Here is a 23101-nt window from a genome sequence, read left to right as displayed (position 1 = left end):
ATCAAAAGTATTAAAATAGGTGATAGATAAATAAAATAATATTATAAAATGCTTTAAAAACAGGTAGCATTATATTTCGTATTTTCTAACACACATACCATTTGTAAAAAGGCGTGGACTTTGTGCTGGTGGTTGAAATATTACATTTTGTCCCACCCATGGATACCAAATGTAATTCCAATAGGTCAGTGCACAAGAGATCCAGGTTACAAACAGACAGACCAAATGATGTCTGGATAGTTTAAACCAAAGATCTTACTTCACTTCACACCAATTATAGGACAGGGTAACTGATAGTTGTGAAAGGATGATTTGAAACAAGGGAGTAAAGAGATTTAAAAGGGTAACAAAGAAAATTACTTAGCCCAAAGGAGGGTAGGGGCTAAAGTCAGATAGCACAAGGTATGGGGAAACAGGCACATAGGCAGGAGGGCCAAATACTTCCTGATTGTTATTGACAAGCTGGGCAGAACAAAATGAGCCTATTGTAGCCCACCAGGGGCAGGGCTGGATTGGGAAGAAGGGCCAGTGTTGGGGCAGCGTGGAGTAGGCGGGCAGAAAGAGTGTAACCTCTCAGTACCCTATTAGCCAATTAGGGGAAAGGAGGAGGGAACAAGCCGCTTTAAAAGGGGTGTGTGAGCATGTGCTCAGGTGAACAGAAGAATGGGAAGGAAACCATTCTTTTCTGTTCCCTTCATTGCAATAAAGTTTTAAAAAGAACTCTCTGCAAGCCTGGAATTTTTTTCTCTTCCGACGGAAAGAGTGTTTATAACAGTAACCAGATGGACTGGGGAGGTGGATGCAGGTATGCAGTCAGCAACTCTTTCTGGTTGAAGGCCAAATTCAAATTCTGAGAAGCTACTGGGATTGCAATCTGGTGGTAGGTGGGGCCAAAACAAAGGGGAAGGAGCCAAAATTCCCAAATGCCAGCATCTTTTGATTAGTGCCAGTAAGCAAGCATTGGAGAACCACTCCAGTGTTTTAGAAAGGGAAGAAAAACTTGCCATTATCCCCAGTATGAAAACGTGTTCCAACCGCATAAAGCTGGGGAGCCATTATGTCAGCCATTCTCCTATTCCTGACTCCTGCCTTATTTTGATCCCTGGTATTACCTGTTGGATTGCTCTTAAGTCCACAAGATGCTGGAGTGGACCCAAGACTCTGGGACTCAGAGAGAGGAACCTGGCAGAGCCTAACAGTCAAAGTGTTCAGTTTGTCCTTGCGGCTTGCATCGCACAATGCAGCAGGCCGAACTCCTCTTTGCGTTCAATCATGGTTCAAAGGAGATGTCACATGAAGTAAGCGTGAAAGCTGCTTTTGCCAAGTTGCCACATTATCGTCACCATTCATTCTGCCTGCATTATTCTACAGTTACCAAGAAATTGCATGTGGAAATCACTTGCTCAGCAGCCTGGGAAAGTGCTCTGGGGCGTGCTGAGCAAAATAGCCTGGCTTGTGTGCATGTGAACATGTGCGTGCATGTTACAAAGATCAAGTAGAAACATCAAGTAACCTTGTGGTACCATAAAAACTAAGATGTTTATTGTGGCATCAAAGTCCCATGCATCAGCGCCTACCTCATCCAGTATAGCTCAAACAGGCATATTTCCATGCTATGTGGAAATGCTTCTCCCTATATGCTCGCAAACCCCATAAATTAAAAAAAACTCCAATTTTATTTACAGAATTTGAGTCACTAGTGCCAAATTCTTTTTTACATTACAGAAATTTGTCCCAGAGGGCACAAAAACTGAGCAAGTCAAGCTTATTAATTTTTGTTTGTTCAATTTGATTAGTTTGGTTGTCTGATTTGCTGGTGCTTCTAGTTCTCCAACCCAAATAATTTCCCCCTTCTATAGAAATCAAAACAGAAACTTGAAGGAAATAGAAACATGGAGTCAGGAAAGTCCATGTACAACAATTAAGGTAGCTTGGTAAACAGAAAGCAAGATAAAGTAATGAAGCAAACTCTGAAAGCAGATCTCAGTTCCTTTGCAGACAAAGTTCTCAGACAAGTTGCTTTTGTTTTGTCTCAGCAGTCTTCTAAGAAATGAACATTCTGTGGCCAAGCATGCATACGCTTGCAACCAATATTTGAATGTGCAAGCGTCCCACGGTAGCCATTTTGTGAGAGTGCCTGCAACATTTACTCAGCATTCCAAATGTGCTCATCAAACCAAAAATTTGGGGACTGCTGGGCTGCTCCCCAACTGTGGGTGATCCAAGAGCCCAGGGTCCTCTTGTGCTCAAGGATCACTTCACAGACTTGCAGGGGAGTTTGGTGCAAAAATAAAATGGCTCTGAGGTAAAGACAGTCTAAGAAACAACTGATCACACAAACAACATGCAGGATTGGGTAAAGGATCACGTGAGAAATGAAATACTGCAAAGACAAGAAGCCACTGAAAAACAAGTGGGTGACAAGTGAAGGGGTGTATGGCTGGGAAGGAGAGGTAGGGCCACTGGTACTGAGCTCACCTCCACCACAAAAGGAAATTAATTGAACCTTTAATTGAATTGTTTAAGAAATACCTTAAACAAATAAATTTTGTGTTCCTTCCCTTTTTATTATAATACAATACAAATCCAGAACCAAAACATACACAGCTTGCACTGAGTTGGTTAAAAGTCCGAATTGAAGTTATTTTTCATGAACACAATAAAGGAGGACAATGTCATTGAAAAGTCTCTTGACAATCAGTCAAATATGACTAAGAGTCCTCACAGATTAAAGCCCTCCTGTCCCTTGCCTTTGCTGAAAAGCACACTTTCAGCTTATTTCACCATTGCAGCCACTCTCCACAATACGTGCTATTATACGAAATGGACTATGCCACAATTGTGTTTGTTACAGTGCAATTCTCTGCATGCCTTGTTGTTGTTCATTGCGAAGTCGCGTCCAACCCATTGCGACCCCATGGGCAACATTCCTCCAGGCCTTCCTACTCAGAAGTTTATTCTGAGTGAACACCGAGCTCTGTGGAACTCAACTGAGGAATGGACACACAGAGCAAGACTGGGCAACTTGCGGTCCTCCATATGCTTTACCCTACAATTCCCATCATTCCGAGCCAGCATAGCCAATAGTGAAGGGTGGTGGGCTTTGTAGGTCAAAATGTCTGGAGGGCCACAAGCTGCCCACCCTGATGCAGAGGAGAGCGCCACCCCTGTATTTTGGATGGCAGCCTAAACCTTGCCTGTGAAGTTTTCCATTCACAAACAAATCTGAGTTTACCATTGGATGTCTTGGGTTCTGTATATGATGCTGACTCCTGTGATTCTCTAGAGAAGGAATGGGAAAGGTGGGGTCCTCAGATGTTGGACTGAAACTCCCACTGGCTATGCTGGACCCAAACAGCTTCCAGGGGGCCACAAATTCCTGGCCAGGGCAGGGCTGGAAGGAGATGTTTGGGGTTTCAGCTCCCAGAAGCCCCTGATAGCATGGCCAATGGTGGGAGATGCCAGGTGCTGAAGTCCAAACCACCTGATCCACCATCTGTACCCCGCTCCAGAGCACAGGATATAGGGAGAGAGTCCAGATGACGTGATTGTTTGTATAAGGTCTTGGTATAAATCCAGCATTTCCTTATTGCCAGCAATCCTCCACCCAGTCACTGCTGCATGTTGAAAAAGTAAAAGCAGAACAGAGATGGTACAAAGGGTAGGTGTGTGCATATTCTCAGGCATGAGATTTGTGAGTGGTCCATCAAGTCCAGAAGAAATAGGCAAGGGAGGGCTTCTGAACAGGGCTAAAGAGTTTTCATTATGCATCACTGGCAGGAACCAGCACATGCTTCTTGGGATTGTGGCCACATTCTGCACCCCATTGAATTCAATGGGGATTGCTTCTGAGTAGACACGGGTAGGATTATGTTATGGCAGATTTATTGTGGCACAAACCATAATAATATGCCAGATGCTGCAGGGGAGGTTCCAATATATTGATGGCCAAAATATACTTACAAGGAAGCAAGTCCACTTTAATCCCAGGAGGCTAAATATGTTGAACGAGGATTAAGATGCAAGAGAGAACACTTCTAGATGTACTTTATTTTCAAAGCGTATGTCCCACTTTTTTTCCTCCAGGTGCAACTCAAAAATATATTGAAAATGAAACCAACCATGTGCCAAAGTTTAAAAATACATTGAATAAAACAGCACAACACACACAACATTATTCTGCAGTCAGCCTTCAGGATCAGCCATGTTTTGGACAGGTAAATAAAGCAGTACAACGTGCGGGTCAATAGGTGCCACCACCAAAAAAAATATTCCTGTTCCTAGAAGCCTGGAAACAGCTACCAGTGAAGCTCAAACAAAGCAGTGGTAATAGCACATCCAAAGTACCTTGTGCCGCTGTAGCTGCAACATTTTGTACTAGCTGGCTGCTTTTCCTGATGCTTCTCAAAAGCCGCCCCCTGCACTGTCCATGTAACATTTTAAATCCACCTTGCTTAACCTTGCTGCCCTCTGGATATGCTGGACTACAGCTGCCATCATCCCAGGTGGGCATTGGAGTGAGAACATTGGGAAGACGGGTGAATGCTGCAGATTTCTTTCGAGATATTTTTTTATTCCCTCTGCATCTGTTTCCATGTCTCTGAGTCAGGGGGCTGCTAGACACGAAAAAGATATGCGACTCAGGTCCACAGGACAAAAACAAAAACAAATTTGCATATGTTAATCTAAGGGGCTCTAAAGTCCGTGTGTGTTAACATGAATTGCAAAGGACCCGATTCCCTAATGGCACCGGTTTGTAAAAAGGGTATGTGGTCGAGAAACTTGCTTTCAGGGGGGGAAAAAAAACACTCGGATAGAAAGACTGGGTGGAGGAGCAGGTGGTAAATCGCGTGTGGGCAAAGAGCCAGCTAATCCAGGGGATCAAATGCAACCAAGACCAGCAGGATCGTTTACCTTTGCTTCAGCAAGCGCGCTCAGGCAGCAGAGCGACAGGGCAGATGGCCTCCAAAATTCGGAACTCCAGCCCTTTGCCTGGGCTGAGAGTTTTCTCTTGCTCTCACGGACGAACTACGCTTAAGACCGCTCGCTGCTCTGCAGGGCATGGCTTTGCAGGCGAGCTGACGCTCTGAACGTACTTGCGCGTCTATGTAAAGCCATGCGCATGCAATTATAGAGTGTGATCGTACGGGGATGGCTCTCTAGCTTCATTCAGAACGTAGTCTCCGCTGCAGACGTGCCGTGCTCGTAATTAATCGGTCAGCTAAATTTGTTTGGGAGCCGCCAATTAGCATCACTCTCTCTATATATGAAAGCATATACATTGGACATAATGTACGTCCAAACATAGCTTTTCGGAGAGCAGGATAAAAATATTCCCAGTCAATAAATGCAAACAACATTATGCACGAGAGACACCAGGAAACAGGTGCACGGGGTGGGGTGGGGTGGGGTGGGGAGGGGAGGGAGGGGAGGGAAAGAGAGAAAGACCCCTCCCAGCTGCAACCGCACCCGGCCATTCCCCCCACCACCACCCGTCCTCTCCGCCCCCTCCCCGCGGCTGGCGGCGCCGGAGCGTGGAGGGACAGCGGGCGGCGAATCCCGGCGACGGCGGCGGCAGGGAGCGCAGGAGGCCGGGCGCGTGACGTCACGCGGCGCTTCTCCAGCCGCCTCGAAGGGGCGGCGATTGAGCGGCGGCACCAGCGGCGGCAGCGGCAGAAGCGCGAGGGGAGCCGAGAGGGACGGGCGCGCCGCAGTCGGGCAGGGACCGCCGTCTCCCCTCCTGCGCGACGCGCGGCTGAGCCTCCGGGCGGGGTCCAGTGGGGGCGCCCCCTCGGCCGCCTTCACCGACCTTCGCCCTCCAGCAGCCCCCTTCCCCGCATCCATTGACCACATGAGGTTTTTCAGGTTGACCTTCAAGTGCTTCGTGGATTGTTTCTGAGTCCCCGTGCCGCCGCCGCCGCCGCAGAAACCCCCGAGTCGAGTCCCTGCCCCAGCGAGTTCCTCCCCTTCCACAGACCCCCGGCTCCACCTCGTCCCTCTCGCCCCTTCCAAGCGGGGGCTCTCCGCGGACTCAGCGCGCCCCTGCCTTCTTCCTGCCCCCGCTGTCCAGCATCGGCCCGATCTTCCTGGAGTGGGGCGGCCGGGACTCGGGGGTCTCCCCCGGCGTCATGGCCAAGGGGGCCTCGTCGGAGAGCAGCGCTTGTGGCGGCATTTACAGCGTCTCCGTGGAACAGCAAGACAAAAAGACGGGGAGCCTCATCGCCGCCATGTGCCAGCAGAGAGCCCCCGCCGCGGGCAAAGGGGAGGCCGCCGACCCCTCCGGGCCGGCCCTGGGCTTGCTGGCCCCCGAAAGGGAGACCTGGACCCGGCAGATGGATTTTATCATGTCCTGCGTGGGCTTCGCTGTGGGACTTGGCAACGTGTGGCGTTTTCCCTACCTTTGCTACAAGAACGGGGGAGGTGAGCAAGTCTGCGGCACGTGGTGGTGGGGGGAATGGAGGGGGCAGAGCGGAACCCAGCTAGGAAGGAGGCAGGTGAGGGCAGGCAGCGATCAGACAGCTGCGCTTTGCTGTAGAAGGAAGGGATGGATTGACTCATGGTCATGGGGGAGCAGGTGAGATGCGTAGAGAAACCAGGACAGGGGACCCTCCATAAGGGGTCTCTTCCTTGTAGGGGAGATCCAGAGTCCGACCTGATCCTGCCCAGTGGGAGGGAGCCTGGCAAAGCAGTCAGCCTTGAAACAAGAGATGGTAGACCTTAAGCATCTTCACCTTCTGCCTGCTGAACATCCTAAGCTAAAGGGTAGTCCAGCTCTGTTCAAGGACACACAGAAGAAGGATAATTTAAGGTTTAGTGGAAAGGATAAGGCCCATTCCCCCCAAGAAGAACAAGACAGAGTGGACTTTCAGGCATGTCAGCAGTTAGCCCCAGAACCCATTTCAGAAGTCCAGACACACAATTATGGGGATGTGTCTGAAGAACATCTGGGACTGAGAAAGTGGAGACCAAGGTCTGTGATTACTGGGTAGTATCTCCCGTTTGAAAAATGAAAACATGAATGTTTACATTGATGTTATGAGTGAGTCATAACATCAGTGTAAAAAAAAAACCTTAGGGAATCTTGCCAGGTTAAAATCCTGAAGGCAACAGATGGAATCCAGCGGTGGGATGCCAGGAAGGTGCACACACAAAGGATATTATCCCATAAAAAGGAATAATAGGTGAAAGAAAGTAAGCCTGTTCCATGGAAGACCCAGGAACAGCATCTCCTATCCAGACTGAAACATGAGCGCAGGCAGGTGGAAGGCAGAGCTGTGAACAGATATGGAAGGAAGACTCCTGCCTCAACTAGCAATGCTTAGGGGCAGGGGAAGGTACAGCTTGGCACTCTGCTGCCTTGTGTATTCCACCACCACACACATCTCTAACTAGGCAGGAAATTCACTGCAGACCTCACCTTGCAGAAGGAAATGCTGTTTGCATGGGGCAACAGCTTGGAAAGGAGAAAGGAATTATGACTAAACCCTAGCATCATTGTTCCCAAGTTGGCACCTTCCAGATGCCAACTTCTGGAAGGTGCCACCTTCTGGGCGCTACAGCTTCTGGAATGCCTGACTGGAAGATGCTGGGAGTTGAAGCACTGCACATCTGGAGATTACCAAGTTTGAGAACAGCTACGGTGGGAGTGCATAAAGAGGAGTGCCCAGCTGATGGTGAGCAGGAGTTGTCTCAAGGGGCAGCACACCAGGCAAGGAGAACACAAATTTGTCGGATTTCTCCAGCGCCTCCTGAGCATGGGACATCCCCACACAAACAGCGGTAGCACCCTTCCTTGTCTGGCATACTAGTCTGCGCCATCCCACACCCTCCAGCCTGGACTCCTAAGCCTGATCTGGGTTCATTTTAATGCCCTGTGCCCCTGACTGTCCCACTGATACGTGGGCATGTTGGGTAGACCTGGGCCTGCCTGAGATAAGATATTCTTGTGCCTGAAGTGGAGTGCATGCATACACACCCTTACTTTTGCTGCTAAAAATGAGACTCAGTCCCCAGGGAAGTACTGTGCTGGCCCCATTGACTGGACGGGAACGCAGCAAGCACGCAGCTTCCCCCAGGGTGCCACCTCTGTGTTCTTGCACAGCTTCCATGAATGTCCATAAGACTTCTTGTGTGGGAGGACCTCCCTGCAGCCTGAGCCTCCAGGATCTCACCCTGTCCCCTTGAGCTCTCACCTTCCCTCACAGGAGGACTGCTTCAGCCTGTGACTCAGGGTGATAATCAGTGCTATGAGAAATACAGTGTGGTTTCTTACTGCAAGCAGCAGAACTGGCAAATAGTGGAGAGCACTTTGCCCTTCTACCTGTCTCTACTTGTTACGTTACTTCCCCCTCCCTTGGCAAATGGGAAGTGAGCCCGTGGCTGGGAGGCTGGAATGATCCCAGCAGGGGCATTTGCAGAGGAGGGTTAGCAGCCACCAGAGGAATTAAGCACCTCTTTCTTCGTTCACTCCCCCATAAGTTCCCTGTCCCCACATTCTCCAAGCGCAAGCTTGCTGAGATAACATCTAGCTTGTTGCTCAGGGTGGGGACTACTATTCATTTGCTGATTATATTTGTATCTGTATTTCCTCCGTGGAACTCAAAGTAGCATATATGGTGCGCATGTATATGATCCAGTGCCACTTTTTTTCTCCCAACAGCCTTGTGGGGTAAGTAAGACAGAAAAAGAGAGGTGCCAAGGTTTCCCAGTGAGCCCTGGGGCTAGGTGAGGGTTTGAACCTGGGTCTCCCTGGCCCTCCTCCGGCACTCTCATCTCCATGCCTCATTGGCTGTCCAAAACAGAGGCGTTGCTTTCCCTCAAGGTCCAGACAAGCCCTGAATATTGTGTTCAGTTCTAAAAAGTCATTAAAACGTATGTGTGAAATAACTGTTCTTGAGTGTGAGCCAAGGGTGTCTTTGACGCAGTCCTTGCTGCCCGAATCTGCAGAGACCCTGAGCAGACAACGAGCACTCCCTGCTTGTGCTTGCCACATCTTAATACAGTCCCTGCCTGTTGTCCTACAGGCCATAGTTGGTACAAACAGCTCTGTGACTGGCTCATTTTTAACCTACAGAGTGAGGGAGGGAGTCCGTGGGAAGCGAGACATAATTCATTTCCATTCAGGTGTGCTTAATTGGCCCAAAAAGATGCTGGAGCACATGCCAAAGCACATGGGGAAGGACAAACCTGCCAAGGTGCATGGAAACAGGAGACAGCTATCACCAGGATTGAAGCCAAGCTCTGGGATCTGTTCCCCAAACCAGGGTTCACAGGTAAAACATAGGAACTAGGAGTCATATACTCTGAACACACTCAGAGGCACTCCATTCTTCACCCAGTGTCGATGGACTGCATGCCAAGTATGGGTTTTTTTCCTCTCCTAGGGTTAGGTTTTTTAAAGGGGAAAAAAGAAGAGCAGTCGGAATCCTGCCTTAAAGGGGAGGGAGTTCTTGAACTATGGGTCATCACAACTGCAATGATACAATGTGCAACAAGTCTCCCTCCCGCACATGCGCACACACACACAGGCTAGCTCCCTGGTAAAATGACTGGGACCAGCTGACACTTCTGCATACACTTCCTCCTGCCAAGTGCTCTCTGTGGTATTTGTGCAGAGCTGGTGTGGTGCTGAACTTGGACTAGGGGAGCAGGGATCAAATCCTCATTCTGACATGTGAGACTTACTTGGTGACCTTGGACGAATTACAGTTCTTTATCCTAATCCACCTCACAGGGTTGTTGTGAAAATTAAATGAGGTAGGTAGGGTGAGATAACTATGGGTGACATCTTGAGCACTCCCTGGAGTAAAGAAAAATATATAATAAGATACAACTGCTTTGAAGCCAAATACAGGTACGTTGGCTCAGCTTGCACTGCAGAGGGCACATCATTGCACAGATAGTCTTGGATCCCCACCGTATTATCAACTGCTCCCTCCAGGGGTTTTACCCTGGCATTTTTCTTTGAGAATTTATTGAAAACTAGAAACTTTAAAGCAAACATTTACCATTTTTATTAAGAATGTTGTGCATGAGGTGCATCGGCAGAAAGTTAAAACTTCTGGCTGCATCTCTGGAGCCAGTCTTCACCAGATAGTTTTGCAGGGGATGAGTCTAGACTGCATCAACAGATTCTAACCCTGGTGCTTGCTTTTTAAGAGAGAGAAAGGAAAAAGTACTCAGTCTCATAAGAAGAGGCATAGAAAGTGTAAACCAAAGTGCCAAAGAAAAGTACAGAGCCCCCAGCTTCTTTACCTAGGCACCTTCTAGATGGGATGGATATTTCCCCTTTCCACAGTAAAGATCTGGGATCTGTCCTTCCGCTTTGTTTTGACACTGCTTGTATATCTTGTCATGTTAATAAAGTCTCATTGAATGGACTCAGTTTGAGCTGACACCCTCGGGGATTGCCAAAACCTTGAATTTGGCAAGTGGCCTAGAGGTGGTGTGTGTTTGTATGAGAGCACCACATGACTGATGCCATTAGACAGCAAGGTTCTGAGCTTATCCGGCAACCATCCTGGGCACTGGGAAATTAATCTAATTCCCTGGGCCGTCAAAGGAGCAGGACAAAAACACTGTGACTCTCTTTTGACTGCCAATCCTGACAGGAAAAGCGTTCAAACCATTCTAAAACACTCTGAAGTTGATAGAAGTTCAGGGGCAGGAGGGGAGACAGATTATCTGGGCGGTCAAAGGGGGGTTTACGAAGGAGGTGGCACCCTGGTGAGGGAAGCAGAAAGCTTGGGGAAGGACCAATATGGACTAAAGAGCACTGTCAGAGTGGGCCATGGGCAGGTGAGGGCCAAAGCAGGAGACAAAGAGGTATTCCCTGGACAACCTCACTGGCCTGGAGTGACTTTTCCCCCAACTTGCCGGTGCTTTCTAGGGAAGTGGGTGAGGAGGAAGGTTGGCTTGTTCCAAGGCTGGGATAATCCATCTAAGCGAGAGTGACACAAGGAACCTTTCCTGATTTAATCTGCCACCAGTTGGCATCATGTGCGTAGAAGTCAGTATAGGCCCATGCAACGGGGGCCTGGCTGAAACACACACATCCGTCACTTGCTAGTGTGTCCCAGCATGCCAGTGGATGTGTGAACTTCCTCCGTTGTGGTATGATAGGAAAGTTCTGGTTGTAGTTTAGTCTCTGTGTTGGCCCATTCACATGTGCAAACTGTCGCTTAATTTCTCAGTCCTTCAGCAACAGGCTTGTGGGTGTGAGCTGGTGCCAACTACCAGAGTGGGACAGAGCTGCTTTTTGTCATGGGGTCTGATGACTTCATCCGAGAGAACGGGTGACTTGGACTCAGTCTCTCTGATGCTGGGCAGCCAAAGGCAACCAGCTCCCCCCATGAGGCAGCTTGGTCCCCTCCACGAAGCTGTGTCCAAGGCAAGAGTGGGAGAGATGTCACCGACTACTCCCAGATGTGAACTCCCTACACAATAGCGATCTTTTCTGTCTGCAGGGTTTCATTTCTCCCGTCATGGAGTGCTTTCACTCTCCTTGCTCCTGCATTTTCCCTTTACTGGCAATGAATTCCTTCTCCACCTTTGCCTCTTCATGCAGCAGCCAAAATTCTCAAGCCATTCCCATGCAAATAGGTATAGTTCAGTGAAAAATCAATGGGATCAGGAGCAGATATGTATCTCCTTCTCAAGTCCGTTCCTTTAATGTGCCACTGAAGTGTTATGGTATAGAAAGACAATTCATGAGACATATATACACTCCAAATGTATATATGTTTCATAACTATTTGTCATAGCTTTTCCCCAAGGAATCCTGGGAACTGTAGTTTGGAAATGATGCTGAGCCATAGGTCTCTCTCATGGAACTACAGTTCCCAGAGTTCTTTGCCAAGAGGGCATGCCTGTTTAAACAATTACCATGTGTTGTGTAAATATACCCATACACACAAGATACACACACAAATTACAGAGTTGATAGTCTTGTAAAAGAAAGTGGTAGGGATTAAATCTGATTAAAAGTCACCTTTTCTGTTCTGAAAGCCATGCTCCCCAGCTCCAGTTATGTAGAAGCTAGGCACAGATATTTTGCAGAATAAGAAATATACTTTGAATGTTTACAGAGACAACCTTTTCATTTATTATCAATTCACATCTTTTAGCACCTTGTTCTGGCTTTGAAACCAAGCTGGAATTTTACTGTGCAAGCGGATTTTAGACACTGCTAAGGACAGTCGTGGGAGTGTTGCTGTTGTTAGTTTTTGTGAATCTTTCTGTTTGGGGATCAAAATGTTCTTCTGGACCTTTGGAAAAAGATTGCAGTCAAGACTCCAGTTCAAGCCTATTGTCACAGAAGTGATAAACCTTTGTGTCAGCGTAACCACGTGAGGGTTCACTTGACTAAATGCATTGTTTTCTTTTTTTAAAAAAAACAACCCTCACCCACTACTCCTGTGTATAAAAGACAAGCATTTTGGGAAGAAAACCAGGGTAGAATTGTGCCCCTGGCATGCCATTATTCTGTGTGCTGGGTTTAAATGAAAAGAAAAAGAATAGAAAATGAAGTATTCAGTCATATGAGCTCACACCTGAACTTCGATGTAGGTTTGCTTCCTTGGTGAGCCCTCTAAGTCACATTCAAACACACACACACTGCTGCAGCCCTTCCACTTTATGCAGGCCTGTGTGCGCAACAACAATTGTATCCACCAGAACATGGAAGTCTTCTTCAGCACCCGAGAATGACTGGGTTCCCCAATCACTGCCCTGTTAATCCCCATGGGAAAGATCTTACATCCCAAGATTATCCTCTTAGCCAGGGATTTGCAGGAAGAGGAGCAGTGCTTGGGCCTTCCCATAGCCCAGAGATCTGTAATATAAATAGCATCCCTGGAGGTGATTCACACTGAGACCCACTGTCCCAGGAACACCCGGGCCTGTCAATCACAATCACAATCACAATCACTGCTGGGACTGGTGCGCTAGTGCTTCAGACAGAAGGATGAGGGCTGTTTGAAGAAGGGGCCGGGACTGGGGCACACGACCTACAGAAGTGCAAATTTTGTAGCCAAAATGGGTAGCACAAGAGATGTAAGGGGGACCTTTCCTGGCCCTGGGAAATAAAAAGAGATGGACAATTAGATGGAATTCAAAGAGAGCCTTGAGTATATTCCCATCATCTATCTGTTTTCCATCCTCCTAGCAGGTGTCCTTCCCCCATATGTTTTGCATCCATTTGTGCATGCAGTTTTTCCTTGCCAACACGATGTCTCCAAATGGAACTGTGAGACTGTGTTAAACAGAGGAAATGCAGGGGAGGGGGCATTAAGAGGCATTAGTTGTGTTTGTTTCAACTCCATAAAGTGACAGGAAGCCACAGATATTGATACTGATGATAGAATTTGGGTCACACAGATGTTTTCTGTTGCAATTGTTATTTTAGTACAGGATACATGCATAAATCCCATAGCTTTGGAGAGAGGTTCAGGGGCTGAAATTTAAAAGTGATGAGTCTGTTGCTTACTTTGTGCTGCTCACCTGGCCACAGGTGTTTTCCTCATCCCTTACCTTCTTATTGCCATCCTTGGTGGGATTCCCATCTTCTTCCTGGAAATTTCCTTGGGGCAGTTCATGAAAGCCGGGAGCATCAATGTATGGAACGTTGCACCACTTTTCAAAGGTAAGCAGTTCCCCTTCTTGAGCCAATCAGGTCCTTCTCTTCCTATCTTCCCCATTACCAATGCTACCCCCACCCCCAACCTGGGGCAGATGCTTCCCTGGGTTTTTGTTTTTTCTTCTTCCAAAAGGCAAGCTTCAGCACTGGTTCGTGTTGGGTTGTCAGGGCTGTGGCAGCTGTTCAAGGATGCCAGGAGCTGCTGCCAACCCTGGTAGAGACCTTTGGAAGAAAGGAACTGAACAACTTGCTCCTCCAGCTGCTGTTTGCAGAACTCCTGTGGAACATTAGGAGGAGAATGAGAGCGAGAGCAGGCATCCTGTACTTCACCTGTGGGTCTCAGTCTGAACATTTAGCTGTAGCCTTTTCCCAGTTTCTCTGACCAAGTTAATGTGCCAGTCTGATCTGGGTCTGAGAGAGACCTCTTTGCACTTCTGTTACCGTTAATGGCACCATGCATCCCAGAATCCAGGTTGTCTGGTGCAGAACGCGTTTCATTGCCCTTGACTTCTCTCCTTATGTAATTTAACTTCTTCAAACAGGACTGGGATTTGCCTCCATGGTGATTGTCTTCTATTGCAACACCTACTACATCATGGTGCTTGCCTGGGCTTTCTATTACCTGGTGAAGTCTTTCACAGCCACTCTGCCCTGGTCGACCTGCCAGAACCCCTGGAATTCCCTTGAGTGCGTAGAAATCTTCCGGCATGAAGATTGTGCCAATGGCACCAGCAGCAGCAACCTTACCTGTGACGAACTCTCTGACAAGAGGTCCCCTGTCATCGAGTTCTGGGAGTGAGTCCTGGAATATTTGCATCCTGTTCTGCTCTGGCTATCTGATCCTCCTGGGAAGGTCTGGGTTGGGGCCATCTAGGCCAGCCTGAGCAAAACCCCCTGCCTGGAAAAGGTATTCTCCTCCACCCCAGTCAGTGCTCACGCTTCCTCTCCCTGATTATAGGAACAAGGTGCTGCATCTGTCAAAAGGCTTGGAGTTCCCCGGGTCTATCAACTGGGAGGTGACACTTTGCCTCCTGGCCTGCTGGGTCCTTGTCTACTTCTGTGTCTGGAAGGGTGTCAAGTCCACAGGAAAGGTAGGTGGCCTGGGGGACAGCCTGACTCTGGCTGGTGGGATGGAGGGCAGATAGTTCAGGAACTGAGAGAGAGATTGGATGAATTAGAGCAGATGTGCAGGCGACTGCCAAGTGTCGCTGGTGATCATCATCTTCCTGAAGGCAGAGGCACTATCCACATCCTAAAAGCCATTCCTCCCATCTCCCCACACTAGGGTGTTCTTCCAAATCATGGTCCTTGTACTTACTCTAGAGTAAAAGGGAGGCGGGGGAAGAAAGCTGTAACTGCTAGACACTGATGTAGAGTAATGCCTCTTTATGCCTTTAATTAACAATAAACATAATAAACATAAGAGAGCAGGTTGGCTAGTGCTTGCATCAGCAAGCAGCATCCTCAGGCCAGAGGTGGCGGTGGCATTATAAGCAACAGGGCACCAGCATGTTCACTCTAGGTGCACGGCCTTGTGGGTGCTGCCATTTAAATTATGCCAGCCCACCCCCATGAACTCAGCCTGGCCACTTTTCCATTCTTGCTGAAGCAGTTTCAGTAGGCAGGATGTGCAGTTCAAAGATACTAGATTGGAATAGAAATGTGTACAAATTTGGACAAGCTTATGAGAGGTCTAAAATATTTTGGTGCCTAGGGTGGAAAATCCATACTGTAATTCCTCTCTCTAATTCAAGTGGGGCACAATCCACTGGCAAGTTCTCCTGTACAATCCCCATTGCTGTGAATGGGTACTGCTCTTCCCGTCCATTGAGGCTTCTACAGGAGGCCTCCTTAACATCAAACTAGCAACTCGGGTCCTTTCAAATCCATACAATCAGAACAAAGCCAGTGTGCTGTAGTGGTTAAGGGTGCAGGCCTGGGACTCAGGTGACCTGGTTCTAGTTCCCACTCAGTCATGGAGCCATCTGGGTGACTTTGGGCCATACAGACTCTCAGCCCAACCTACCTCACAGGGCTGTTGCTGTGAGGGTAAGATTGAGAGCAAGAGGAGAATGGTGTAAGCCACCTTGAATTCCTTGGAAGGGAAATGATGGGATATAAATAACAACAAAAAGTTCCACAGATTGCACAGCATGGGCAGGCTGGATTTGGTTAGTGAACCCCTTCCCAGGCTGCATATTTTCCTCTGAAACTGATGTACTCTGGCTGTTTTGTTGCTTCTAAGGATTGAGTTTGCTTCCAGGTTTGCAGCCCCACCGCTAGTGATGTTGGCAATATTTTTGGGGTGCAGCAGTTATGGAGTAAGGACAAAAGGGCTCAGCTCTCTGCAGCCTCCTGCCTAGGCTGAAGTTTGCTTACACGCATACACACATGCACTTTGGTAGTTAATATGAATCCGGTTGAAGACCCTGCTTTAGCACAAAGACCTTCCACCATCTTGCCTGGCCCTCAATTCCTTGTGTCCCCTGAACCAGAGTTCCCTCCTAGTTTGTCACTGTTAGTCAAACTGAGTCTTGCCTCAGCTGTTAGTTCTTTTAGCCAGAAAAAATGCCTGGGTTTTCACCTCTTGCTGAAGGACTGAGAGTCAACTTTCCTGTCAGCCTCACTAAATCCTAGCATACATTCCTAGCTAGCGCAGCTACCAAATATTGCCTGAGGCAAATTTGGAAGTCTTGTTGAATTGAAACATCCAAAGTATTTTGTAAACAGTTTTGATAAGACTGGCAAGAATCTCAAAGCAGGCAGCCGGGAATACACTTCCTAACGTAGTTTGTACGGTGTTGTCAAAGCGAACTTGCGGGTGTCACCTGCCATTCACATCCACTTACTGCCTGTTGAGGCAACTTCCCACATAGTGGGTAAGACCCAGCACCTGAGCAATGCCTCCAAATTTCTCAGGAGTGGGCAACTTTTGGCCTTCCAGATGTTGGGCCTGTCGCTCCTTTCATTGCTAGCCAGCATAGCCAGTGGCAAGGGATTGTGGGAGTTATAGGCCAAAACATCTGAAGGGTCAAAAGTTGCCCACCTCTGTCCTACTGTGTCACTCTGAGACCAATGTAAGGATTCTTGCCTGTAAGGAACACAAGAAGAGATTCAATAAAAGTAGCACATTTTCTCCCAGGGTGTGAATTACACTCCTGAATCTGCATCTGGCTTTGGGGTTTCTGCCTAAAGATGTGTGCCAGTTCTAGGAAAGTGCTTTATGCTGAGCTGGATGATTAGACCATCTAGCCCAGTGTAATTAGTAGCAGAAGTTCTTGCTAATAAAAAAAATGTCAGTGGAGATATCCAATTTCCTTTCTCAGCCCTGCTACCCATGATTCTAAATGAGATGCCAGGGATTGAACGTGGATGCTGACACAGATGCCGTACCCTCCTGTATACAAAAAGGCCTCCTTTTCCCTCACAAGATACATATTTTTAAAATCTCTGCGCACACACACGTCCTTTCCCCCTCAGACGTGCAGTGCCTCTTTTCTGTGCATGGCCCATGCATTTGAAATCTCTCTGATCAGCAAATTCCACACCTAACGGAGCTTGACATTTCTCACTGGACAGGCAGCTGGAGGTGGGGGACAACAGCCTTGGGCCCTCAGCAGACATGCACACACGTGGCTCAGCCTCCCACAGTTGGCCACGTGGTCAGGGTGAGGAGAGATTGCCAAGAACAGGCCACTTGGCTGAGAGTAACCCATCCAAGCCCGTGTTCTTTCTGGTAGTCACCCCTCCAGAAAGAGGCCAGAAATGAAGGGAAAGCATCACATTACCCAGAGGCTTAGGCCCTTTTAAGTCTTTCTTACACAGTTCTTCAGAAGAAAGCCATTTCATGCTTTGATGCCTAAGCACCTTTTTGGGGAGAAACTATTGATCACTCACATGGGCTTATTAATCAATCAGGAAGAAGCAAGATGAAAGTTAGCTTCTTGAGGGATATATATAATTTCTTCAATGTCTAGAGCATTTCCATCAGTAACAAAAGGTCCTTTGCAACTCTGATCTTACTCAGCATCTCAAACCTCTGAGGTCATGAGCACCTGAGGCCGCATCTGGGAGGGAGAGAACCTGCACTCTTAAATTCCCTGGCACAGCAGGAGAGGACCCAGCAGCTTTTTCTTCCAAATGGTGTCCTCCCTCTGACTTCCACCAAGCTGTTACGAAGGGCAGTGCTGCAGGTCTCCCATGTGGCAGGTGGGAGACATAAGAGGATAACCTGACCTTGGCAGTGGGAGAAAGGAGGAAGCTAGGCCTCCTTAGCGCTCCTTAGCTGTGTGAGTGCACACTAATTTCTGACAACTGGGCACTTGCAAGGCTGTTTTGCCCAAGCCCCACTTAAGGCATTTTGCTGGAGAAGAAAATTCTATTCTTCACCTCACACCTCATGCATTTGTGATGTACAGGGATCGTCAAGCTATTTTGGCACCTCAGGCAGAAAATTTCACCTTTCCTAGCAGTAAATCTATAATCATTAAAATAACCTTGGTTTTCTGCCCATTCCTGACACCCAAAAGCCACCGCCTGAATCTGCTGTCTGGGTTGTTCCCACACTTCTTCCATCCGCTCACTTTGTGACCTGTTTTGCAAGAAACACTAAAGATGGTTTTACTCCAGATTGCATTCACTGAATTGTGCTGTGCTTGAAGGTGCATTTTTGCTGTCATTGATTTGTCATGCGAAGGGCAGCATATAAGTTGTCTAAATGAATAAATAATTTTATGTTTAAAACTGATGGTTCAATTTGTCATTGCCATAATTTTAATATGTTTAAAATTTTATAACTACCTCATGAATGTGGGGTGCCTTGAAAGTCAGATTATAAATATTTGAATGAATACTATCCAGCCAGTCAAACAGAAGGGGTTTAACTTCCTTGCAAGAGGAAGAAAGATAGGGCATAAATGTATACTGATGATGATGAAGTAGAAAACTTGTGCACCTTTGCATTCCCATGCCAGGAGCTGCTTAATCATCCCCCCTTCCCTTTGCTAAGCATCCCCAGCTTTTCAGGAACCCCACTCAGTACTGTTTCTGCCTCCCACCTTTTTTGCCTCCCCAAACCTGAGTAGAGAGCAAAGAAGAAGGTTTTTTCCTACACAGTCTCACCCCTCCTGCACCTTCTCTCCCTCAACACAGATTGTCTACTTCACTGCTACATTCCCTTATGTGGTGCTCATTATACTGCTTATTCAAGGAGTTATGCTGCCTGGTGCTCAGGATGGGATAATCTACTATCTCAAGCCCGATTGGTCCAAACTGGCCTCCCCTCAGGTAGGTGGAAAGTTGGGGAGGGAATGTGGGGCAGGGAGAGGCTGAAGTAGTGTGGCCAACTTACAAACCAGTTTCTATAGCTTTAGTAGTGGTTTGGTGTGCAAGAGTGAATGGAATACACCAGAAAGGGCGGGACCATGAGACAGGAGAATATGGAAAAGCTAGATGGGTACAAGATAGATAGTTGCAGGCATCAGCTATACAAATCCTGGTGCATAGGGAACAAGCGTCTGTGGAATCTGTTTTACTTGTTTGGCTGACTTGAGCTAAAAGGAGCCACTAACTATAAGGAGTCCCCTTTTAATTAACATCCTGAGGATTTTCAGTACCATTCATTTTACAGATGTTTTGAGTATATTTTAAGAGTATATATTTTAAAAAAATATTTGTGTGTTGTTAGGGCTTTAAATCCTGAAATTCAGCATTGCAATTCACAAGTAAACTAATAAAATAAAATAAATTATGTAAAATAAGGTAGGTGCCTAGCTACAATGGTAGCCAAACCATTTTATGAATCTAGACCTTATTAATCACTGCAAATCAAGTTACTGTTAAAAGCATAGCAGCTGGAGCCAGTTGAAAAGCTGGCTCTCTATTCAGCAGAGGCTTGCAGCGAGGTCTCTTGGGTTCTCCCCATCATACCTCAATCTTTCTCTCTCTTTCTTTTTCCCTCTCAGGTGTGGATCGATGCTGGGACCCAAATCTTTTTCTCGTATGCCATAGGACTGGGGGCACTCACTGCCCTGGGCAGCTATAACCGATTCAACAACAATTGCTATAAGTGAGAGCCCATTTTCTGTGCAACCATCAGGCTACCAGGCAGGGCATAGGAGGAAGATGCTATGCACTGTAGGGTCACTGTTAATATATATATGTATATATTTTTTCTAACAGGGCTCCTATCTCTTTAATAGCTGCACAGCAGGTAGAATGTACAACAGGTAGAATGACCTGTCTCTGAGCTAAAAAGATCCGAACCTGTTGATTGTTCCTGTGATGCAGCTATGCCTTTAACCATAGCTTGCTCTTCAGACATTTACGAGGGTACGTTGTCCCTATCATAGAAGAAGAAGGGGGAACTCCTGGTCATCCAGATGTTGTTGGATTATAGCTCCCAGCATTTGGCATTCTTGCTGGGGCAAGTGAGAGCTGCCATCTCACAACACCTGGAAGGGCAGAAGTTCCCCACCTGAGTCATTAAAAACAACACCATCTGCTGAGTTCTACATACCATATAGTTGCTAAAGAGGTACTGCTTGCTCATTTGTGTGTTTGTGTGTTTTTTCTCAAAATGGCAAGCCCAGTTGACTGACTTGACCTGCATGCAGAACAACTTTAATCTAGAACATCTAAAGCAGAGCAAGGCAAGGCAGAGAAAAAGAAAGATCTGCCTTTTTCCTCCTACTCTCTGCCTGTGTTCCCACACTTAGCTGAATCCTCAGCTGTGACTTAAAAGATAAAATGGGTGAGGTATATTCAGGGAAGTCACATTTTCAGCCATGCAATCTCAAAAGGTTTCTCAGTCTCTAAGGATTTATACTTTCAGTAGTTTATCTGCAATTCCTGACCACTTTCAGGAAGTCTCAAGAGATTTTATTCCCAATTGTGTTCGAGAACAGCTTTCTGAAGGTTGGATATTTTCATCCTCAGGCTCCAAAATCCATAGCTGTACCTAATAGTCAACCATTATTTCCTATTCCAGTTGTAAAGTCTAATCCCAGCACTGTACCGTATGACCTGAAATAGTAATACCATGTCTGCTCATGGATATCTTTATGAAAGGAAAGCATCTTTAGAATTGCTTATGTCTCCTTCATGTGAATACCAACGTGGACTAATGGTTAGGTACAGTTACTGGTTCACTAGTTGTGATACAACAGGGTGGCTTTATAAAGCTGCTGCAGCAGATCGGATGGCAATCCAGGACTCCGCAAAAGCTTTGAGGCGGACAGCCATCTCCATCTGTACCTCATCTGATTCTTCCTGGGCCTGGTGATGCGGACCCACTGACTGCAGCGCTGTGTCCACTGCAGCCAAAGAGCACTGGAAACATGCTCAATTGCAGGCGCCTCCCAGTCATCCACCACTGTCAGGCATTCCAGAGTTAGACTGAAGCCCTGTGTACACTTACAGGGCAACAGGGCCTAAGGAATTTGATGGTGTTGTGGGGCGATTTTACAGACGAGACCAGAGACTGGTTGGAATTACCGAGAGATTTATTTACCTGCCGGCAGGGACCATGCTCTCGTGAGAGTGTGGTGCTGAGCAGATCGAAGGCAGGATTTTTATACTCTTTTACACAGATGGCTATGCAGGTGCTTGAATAACAGCGAACAATAGGGGAAACCCACTGAGCTCCATTCGCACACATTTTTTTATGCTAAAGCAAGCAAGCAAGCGAGGGTACAGGGCGTGACGTTATGCTGGAGCGTAGCAACAAAGGCTGCTTTGTGGTCAGCCTTGCGTAGCGTGCACATTCGTTGGGGTTCTTGTCCTTACGCGAACAGGACACTCTGATCATGCTTCTTACCCGTGACGAGCCATGCCCTAGCTGCATGTTCGATTGTGAGGGGGGTTACAACAGATGGGGCTTGCTTCTCAGTAAACATGCATGGCGGGGAAAGCGCGAAGGAAGGCACCTGAGCAATTTATGGATGCTCCTTGCCCACACCTGCACGGCACATGGCAGAACTGCACTTGCAAAGAGAATTGCAGGCAAGCAAGCAGTTTCACCCTTGAGGTCCCTGTTGCACTTCTGTTTCCTCCTCTTGTCAGCTCTGCTCTCTGCACTACGATCCAATGGGTTAGTTGCATGCGCCTGCTGAACACCCCAAGCTCCAAGATTTAGCATAGACTGGCATTTGATCCCTGGAGGCTATCTCAGCAGTGGCAAGAGCCAGTGTGGTCTCTCTACTCATTCTTTGTTGAGCTGGGGGGTCAGGGGACCCAGGATTTAGTCTCCACTTGGCCATGAAGCTCTTTGGGTGACTTTGGACCATTCACTGGCCCTCAGCCTACCTCACAGGGCTGTTGTGAGGATGAAGCAGCAAGGAAGAAGACCATGGAAGCCATCTTGGGTTTCTTGCAAGGGGAAAAAGATAGGATGGAAATGTGACATGCCAATTTAAAAAAAAGGGGGGCACTCACTGCTGGTGAGATGGTGAGTGCTCCTGTGGATGACTGCATGTTGGGCTTTTCATTGGATTGCTGGTCAGATTCCCCTTTCCTGTCCATTTGATAGGAAGCCAGAACAGAGCTTCATCCAGCACCGCACTGTCCACTCTGACAGCTGCCTTAGAAGCCCTGCCCCTCCCCTCCCCTCCCCTCCCCATTGGTCATAGACCACTCCAGAGAGGCCTCACTCTTCGCCTTCCCTCCCTAGAGATGCCATCATCCTGGCACTGATCAATAGTGGGACCAGCTTTTTCTCCGGCTTTGTGGTCTTCTCCATCTTGGGCTTCATGGCAGCAGAACAGGGAGTTGACATCTCCAAGGTGGCCGAATCTGGTGAGTGCCCTGGTGGCTGGTCAGAAACTCACGTGGGGGTATGAGATAGTGGGTTGAGTCCCGAGTTTTGCCAGAAAGGTGATGTTGGGAGGGTTTCACCCTAATAGGAGCTGGAGGGTGGGTTTCTCAGTGCTTAAGGCCTCCCCTAGAGCCATGGCTGAAAGTCTGCAGTCCTGAGTTAGATAAGTAGAAGTTTCTGTCTGGCACCAAAAGTCTCCCTGCATTCATTTAAAAGGAAAACAAACACAAAGCAAATTTCAATGCCCCTATGGTTCTGAAGGAACTTTCTGTTGCTGAGCAATACAAAAATAAAAATCCCCATAATGTGAAAAGGCCATTTCCAGAAAAAAAGCATCAATCCAGGACAGGCTGTGAGGGTCACATGATGCAGCCACCTGGCTGAAAATAAGCTGGCTTCGGTCTGTGAGCTGGATGGGAAATGCTAGCCATGCGCCACCATGATGAAAGGAAGGCAGGTGTGCTGGCTAGGGATGGTGGAACTTGTAGTCTGCCACATCTGGAACTTGTACAAAGCTGCTCTGAAGTGCCCATTTTGGAAAACTCCAGATTGACAAACTGCATTTATATTGCTTAATACTCTAAATAGGATTCACATTTCATCAGTGCTTCAGATATCTTTCAGAATCCAAATATTTTTTCTTACTTCATTCA

At 47.5% G+C, this 23101-nt stretch overlaps 1 protein-coding gene across 1 annotated transcript in view; it reads left to right on the top strand.

Moving 5' to 3' along the window:
• Positions 1–5710: 5710 nt before the first annotated feature.
• Positions 5711–23101, top strand: part of SLC6A8 (solute carrier family 6 member 8) — a 35101-nt gene continuing 17710 nt past the window's right edge. Inside the window, exons 1-7 of the mRNA XM_044443508.1 lie at positions 5711–6420; positions 13511–13642; positions 14179–14431; positions 14595–14727; positions 18788–18922; positions 19600–19703; positions 22305–22429. Coding sequence (XP_044299443.1) covers positions 6129–6420; positions 13511–13642; positions 14179–14431; positions 14595–14727; positions 18788–18922; positions 19600–19703; positions 22305–22429 — 1174 coding nt within the window. The 5' untranslated portion in view covers positions 5711–6128. The remainder of the gene's footprint in view (positions 6421–13510; positions 13643–14178; positions 14432–14594; positions 14728–18787; positions 18923–19599; positions 19704–22304; positions 22430–23101) is intronic.

The sequence above is a fragment of the Varanus komodoensis genome, unplaced genomic scaffold, assembly GCF_004798865.1.
Source record: "Varanus komodoensis strain SLA01 unplaced genomic scaffold, ASM479886v1 scaffold42, whole genome shotgun sequence".
Classification (NCBI taxonomy): Eukaryota; Metazoa; Chordata; class Lepidosauria; order Squamata; family Varanidae; genus Varanus; species Varanus komodoensis.
The sequence above is the reverse complement of the archived record's forward strand: the minus strand, read 5'-3'. Positions and strand labels throughout refer to the sequence as shown.